This window comes from Priapulus caudatus, unplaced genomic scaffold, assembly GCF_000485595.1.
Source record: "Priapulus caudatus unplaced genomic scaffold, Priapulus_caudatus-5.0.1 Scaffold992, whole genome shotgun sequence".
In the NCBI taxonomy this organism is placed as follows: domain Eukaryota; kingdom Metazoa; phylum Priapulida; class Priapulimorpha; order Priapulimorphida; family Priapulidae; genus Priapulus; species Priapulus caudatus.
This window is the reverse complement of record NW_014578053.1, coordinates 6774-13751: the sequence shown is the minus strand read 5'-3', so window position 1 is coordinate 13751 and position 6978 is coordinate 6774. Positions and strand designations below refer to the sequence as shown.

The 6978-nt window shown below is 38.2% G+C and overlaps 1 protein-coding gene across 1 annotated transcript; it reads right to left on the bottom strand.

The window, feature by feature from the left end:
* Positions 1–619: 619 nt before the first annotated feature.
* On the bottom strand, positions 620–6218 carry LOC106814864 (40S ribosomal protein S7-like). Its single transcript, XM_014819237.1, has 7 exons — positions 6183–6218; positions 5018–5092; positions 3963–4034; positions 3501–3641; positions 3216–3280; positions 2057–2207; positions 620–741 (listed from the first exon to the last, which is right to left on the bottom strand). The coding sequence occupies exons 2-7, from the start codon at positions 5090–5092 to the stop codon at positions 664–666; spliced, it is 582 nt and encodes a 193-aa protein (XP_014674723.1). The 5' UTR covers positions 6183–6218; the 3' UTR covers positions 620–663.
* Positions 6219–6978: the final 760 nt, after the last annotated feature.

The following is a 6978-nucleotide window of genomic DNA, read 5'->3' as shown; positions in this document are numbered from 1 at the left end:
TATAGACGTTTTATCGGCAGGGTGGAGAGGAAATACCAATTTTGCATTAAAAATATTGTCAATGAAATCTTGTAAAACGAACCAGACGAGTGTGACATCACAGACTGTTATCTGCGTGTCTATATTATATGCTATATAATTGCAAAAACCTACTTAATTTTTTTATAAATATCAAAACCATTAGCCCTTATTCATTCACATACCAAAAATGAGCAAAATCCGTTGAACCTAAACTGACTAATGGCAATTCCAATTTTTGCCAAAAAATTGCCGTGGCTCGAAAGTACGTCGACTGGCGTGCTCCAAAATAGGACGTTCAATATGGGAGCGTAGCAGTAACAACTATACCCAATTTCAAACATGTGGGTCAAACGGTTCCTGAGTTATCATTGACCGTAGCCAAATGTTGACGGACGGACGACGACCCATGGCAATAGCTCAGCTTGACGATGTCAAGGTGAGCTAAAAATTAAGCAAGTAGTCATAATAAAACACTAGTTACAACATGCTACAGTAATAGATAAGAGGGAAATTAATGCTCGTTTATATTATGCACTTAGGTGATGAGTAAGCCTGTATTATGTAATCACAGAAAATAACAAGAAACCCAACAAAACAATTTCTTGGATATTTTTTTATTCGCCGTTCATCGTGGCCTGTACATTACATTTGCTGATCCGGGAATTCAAAGTTAACCTCCTTGCCGGTTAGCTTTTTGTATACGGAAGAGAACGTGTCAGTCTGCAAAAAAGAGATAAAGCAACCTCTAAGACATATGCTATAGCATGAGTAGATAATAAATATAGATAAATATATTATATAACCAACAGCACAGAATTAGATCAAGAGCTTATTAAAGTGATTACGTCACCGTATATAATAATAAAAAAAATAAAAACTTTTTTTCAAAACTTTTCCACAGAATACAAGTGATTCTGTTCACTTTTTATGGTTAAATTGCTGCATTATACTTCTTATTTTACTATATTGTTCGATGTGAACATACACTCGTGACTATAGCAAGCAATTAATGTTATGAACACTAATATCAAATCGTCCAGGTTTTTTGGATTTCTAGCTAGTTGAGAAACAATCTTATCAGGTAAGAATTTGACGATACGTTTAGTCTTGTTAGTTCTTACTTTTAATGTAAAAAAATAGCAACAAAAATTTTACAAATTTTACCATAGAAAATTCGTGACGTAGTCACTTTAAGTAAGAGAGCGTATAATGGTGAAATGCAACAACCATGTTGTAGTTTCAGTAGAAATTATTGAATTAGTAAACTTTGACCGTTTTATTTTGACTGACAATTCTTTGCAGTATTATTATATAGCAGTCCTACCTTGATAATGTAAAACCAACCGCTTGTCTATACGATGTCCCTATGCCGAGATATTAAGCGGTAAAATCTAGTATTTTGTCAAAAATCGAACTCAAGTTGGCAGCTAGCTGCGACTGTCTCACAATTAGTAATGACATCAGGAAACCTCGGGGGTTTCCGTCATTCATTGACAAATGGAATTCCTTTTCCTTCTACTATCTTTTCTTGCATTTCCAGTCATGAATGCAGCCATTACTCCACAATAACGTCTTGTTATTTATCGCCATGGTGATGACCTGCCTCTTACCCTGGATTTAGTAAACTGTAGTAATGACGTAATGAGTCAGCGCTACACAGCAGCGACCGGAAGCAACATACTGTCCACTAAACGCGAGACAGTTGCAGCTAGCTGCCAACTAGAGTTCGATTTTCGCCAAAACACTAGATTTTACCTCTCAATATCTCAGCGTAGGGACATCGTATGGACAAGCAGGTGGTTTTATAGTATCAAGGTAGGATTGCTGAATAATAACACCTCAAGGAATTGTCAAAATAAAACAGGTAAAGTTTACTAATTCCACTGAAACTACAACATGGTTGTTGCATTTCACCGTTGTACGCTCTCACACTTAATACACTCTTGATTAGATGAATTACCAGCGCGCTTGTTATTACTAACTACCACAACAACTAGAATACAACACATCAAAAAAGAAATTTTCTACCCATTACCTTGTGTTCAATATTAGTTTGTTGTGCCTTGTCTAGATGCACTTTAATCATTCTGGACCCATCCAGTCTCACTCGGATTCTCTTGCCAACAATTTCAGCTGGGTAGACCAGATCGTCTAGGATAGCATCATGTACCGATGTCAGGGTACGGCTAGAATCCAAAATCTATACTTAGTCTTTCCCAACGTAAGTGGCGTGACGCCACCTCACCCCCCCCCCCAGCAGCCATTGTAGCATTAACTAGGCTGACATTAGGTGGCAGGGGTAAGTGTATATTGGGCAGAGTGCGGGGCATTGGGGATGGGGTATGATGCAAAGGCGGTGGTCTGTAAAGGTTTGGCAACCACTGGTGTCTACATTAACGATAAAGCAATGTTAACAAAATGTCAAGATCAGGCAGCAGCTGGGGGATTCCATCATGTTTGCTAATCTATTTTACAGTCATTATAACAGAATAGTCACTTCTTATAAAGCGAAACCAAACTGTGCCGTCCAAACAATGAGCTAGCAACTCTTCATTTTAGGTTTTTTCTCTCAGAGTAGCAATATAGCTTTGATTAGATATTAGAACATTTAAAGTTTAAGGGGTCGTTTACAATTATTAACATTTTCACAAGCGTTGACAACCGATTATGCTGGGGGAGGGGGTCAATGCCCGCCGTACGCTTTCAGCATTTCCGAAAAATGTTGATCCATTTCACGCGCCGCGCACCCCAGCCGGCATCACGCGCATCTTCACGCCACGACTACAGACAAATCCCTTTATATTGAGGTCATTGGGACCACCAAATTATGCTTGTTATAATGAAATCTTATTTACTATAAACAGTATTTAATAATTTTGATCTGTTACTACTTGTTTGTGCAAGCAAATTTCATTCTTTAAGACTTTATATATCAAGATTTCGTTATATCCGTGCTCATTATAACAGGGTTTGCATGTAATTCATATAGATGTATCTCTATGTAGAATAGTGTGAAAAAAAATCAACATTTTTCTTCGTACACTTTTAGGGGGGGGAGGGGGTCTCGAAAAAGTGCACTCTTTGTACACTTGTGGAAATGTTGATAATTGCGAACGACTCCTAAGAGAACACATGCTATCAAGTATTAATTAACCAGATGTGTAGCTTTCTAAACAAGAATGCAAATTACAAACCTTCTTGGTCTCTTCTGCTTGTTCTTAATTCTCGTCTTCCTTGTAGGTTTTGCTAAAATGCGCCTCTGAAATGAAAAATAACAGCAAAACTCATCATGTTAGAGAAATAGCTTAGTAGCCAGACATACTTGCAATAACTGAGGATGAGGACTGCATCAGTAGCGGTTGTCTGCATAGCAAGTTTTTTTTAAATTGCTGGGAGTTGGATTGAATATGATCATCACTTACAGTCACTCCAACTTCACGCGAGGGGGCAAACTAGACAGATTTACAAGTTAGACGAACCTGGGCAATGAAAACGACGTGCTTGCCACTGAATTTCTTCTCCAGCTCACGTACTAGACGAGTCTGAATTTTTTGGTATGCCTTCAGCTGTGGCACAGGAACAAAGATGATCACTGCTTTTCTGCCTGGTAGTTCAATTTCCTAAAAGAATAACAAAATCACTTTTTATAACCGAAGCACAATGGCCATAAAAGCGAAGAACTTTATAGTCGGCAGAATTTTTCGAGTGCAGAGTTTACACATAATTTAAATACAGTCAGACTTGACAGTATAGAATACAATAAGTAATCAGGCAAAATTGTCCTTTATGAACTGGATCGCTGAATTGATCTATAGAGGTCGTTTTACTCTGCAATTGGCACTCAAGGTGAGTGCCGAAAATTTCTTAGAGGTGGCCGCCAAGACATCGTTCTATAGTCGGCACACGCGATGGTATGTGCAACAATGCAACTAGAAACTTGCCCTGGCACCAGTGATGTGTAGTTCTCTCAGCTGGGCTTTTAGATCACTGTTCATCTCCAGCTCAAGGAGAGCCTTAAAGTATAACAACAAAAATCAGTACGCTTCATCAATTGGTATGATTTCAGGATCAAGCTTACTTTAAGACCCTTGTACAAACAGTATCATCATACATAACCACTATATCCCTAAGCCCAACCCAACTTCTTCTTCTTCTTCCATATACTGAGCCGAGCTCTTGAAAGAGCGTAAGTAGGTCAACCTTATCGTTTATGCACAGGATTTTTAAATTAAGGCATGGTCATCGACTCCAAGGGGAATTAACAAAACAGACTAAACAACTACATATATAATTTCAAAGAAAATAAATGTATTATAGTTGACCCGACAGACCTATTTTATATCGACTCTCACCTTTACGATATAGTAATCTAGCTTTATTTATAATATATATATAAGCTACTACAAGTTACACTAGCTGTGGAGATGTCCGGAGACTCAGCCAACTAATTATACGTTGGTATTTTGATGTCTGACTATATCTTGGATCCACATGGCTATTCGATTATCCATCGTATTACCATTGCAGGTACACTAATGAAACTACAATTAGTGCATTCGATTTGCTTCCTCAAGTTTACCCGAGTCTACTCGGGCCAGCCCCAAATACGTTCGATTTGGCAGTCATGTGGTATTTTTGGGTTACCCGGGTAAGGCCGAAGTAACCCGCTAGCCCAGCTGCTCACTTGGGGAAGTATCCCACAATTTATTGCAACGAAATCTTCAAAAAGCATGACTGTCGATGATTGTGTGTGTTTGCTCATTCTTAGATTTCATTAATAATAAGATTGCAATTGCTATTCTTTTTTTCTTGTCACTGGCATCCATGATGATAATTAACTCGGGTTAACCCAAAAACCGTTCGTTTATCTTCCCTAACCCAGATGCGTTCGATTTCTTACCCAGGTTAACCCAGGTGGCTCTGGAGAAGCAAATCAAACGCACTAAATATGTTTCATGAATCCCAATCATGTACACTCATCGAATTAGAGCTTTACCTGCGAGATCTGTTGCTCAACCTCATCAGGCTTTTCACCGTTGGGCTTTATTATCTTTGCAGCTTGCGAAAACATCTGAAATAAACAGATTGGAAACATTAGTCTATACACGAGAAGCAAGATATAAAATGTAAAAACTAGTGGCCACCATGTTATCACAATCCCAGACCATTTCACCACTTTTACTATGCAAGCAATGCGCTGCTATGGCTGAAGCGGTCGTTGTCGTATATGTACCCAGTATATAGTACACGAGGTGTCAGCGAGTATGTCGCATACGCCTACTCCCCCTAACACCCTAACCCTATCAAATAGTTACCTCGGGTACATATTATACGCAATTATACGACAACGATCCATCGTGCGCTGCTATGGGGGTTGCACCATTTATATTTTGACTCCCGGCAACGCTTTTCCTAACTGGCCATCGCATTGTTAGGTGTAAATATATACAGGACTAGCACAACAAGTTATAAGGCAAATTTTCCTCCAAAAACAATTCTGGTGGAAAGTTAAAATAAAAGTTCGCTGTGGCTATATGCCCGGCAGCCGTCAGATATATGGCCGCTACGGTTCAAGGATAGAGAACATGGGTCCCAATAAAACGAATGTCATTTACATCAATATAAATATAATATTATATCAATATAATAGGTTAGGGTTATGGTTAGGATTAGGGTTAGGCACATTGGTTTTATTGGGACCCATGTTCTGTATCCTTGGGCCCCGGCTGCCGGGCATATAATTATAGCCACTCTGTTAAAACTCAAACTCAAAGTTACGATGTGTCACAACACATATTCGCATTCATTGAGAAAGATGCTTTTAAAGATTAAGAATTATAACAATCACAACAAATGTAGCGACGTAACTGATTACATCTATGCAAACAACTGCAATTAATTTTTAACGGTAGGTTTAGACAGCTAATATCTTAGCCTAAGAAAGTTGATCGGTAGTTATAGTATATATCATGGGACGTAAACACGAAGAGCTACACATCTATCCGTTCCCAGTTCGCTAAACACAAAACATCAAAAAAAATTGCAATAGTAGAAAGAAAGTTATAACATGTAAAAATCCAACTAATATCAATTTAGCACCAAAAATTGTCTATTAGCGGGTGAAATAATGATATATAACACAAGCACAAGAATATCTTTACCTTCGGCAATGGCCGCGGGTATAAGAGGAAGACTGCGACGCCATCTCTCGGGTATATTTTAAATATATACCACAATATACCGGATACAAACATCGAGGAGCGTGTCATTTGATATAATAATTATAGTGGGAATGTGAAAACACAAATCGCCCCCCCCCCACCCACACTACAACCCCTCATATATGGTTCTACATTGCTAAAAAATCTTACAAAATTAGCTCTTGACAGACTACACACACTACAAAAATATGCTCTGCGCATAATAAAAGGTAATTCCCACAAATATCCTACATCATAATTTATTATATAAACACTGACAGGCAGGAGCAGCTACTAGAATTAGAGAACAACTAAATTTGCCTCCAATAGAATAGCTAATTAAATACTACACACTTATATTTATATACAAATACCTTGCCAAACCGCTCAGAAATAATTCCTTATCATTACCTGACAAATATCGCACTAAATTCGAGGACACGGAAAGTAAAATGGTAAAACAAAAGCAAATAATATGTATGGTCACGACTCACTTACTAAGGAGGCCTACTAACATACCATTGGAATATACTACCATTAGACACGAAAGAGAGCTCCTCACTCAGCATAATTAAAAACTGTTAAAAATAGAATTTTAGCAACCTATCCGCCAGGATCGAATAGACGTGCTATCGATAGGCTACGAGAGTTATAATAACAACTATGCGGATAGGCTTCACAAACCCTAAGCGCTACACATCATCGCTAATACGCATACACATACACATAATGCGCATACTCATTAATACGCTCCTGT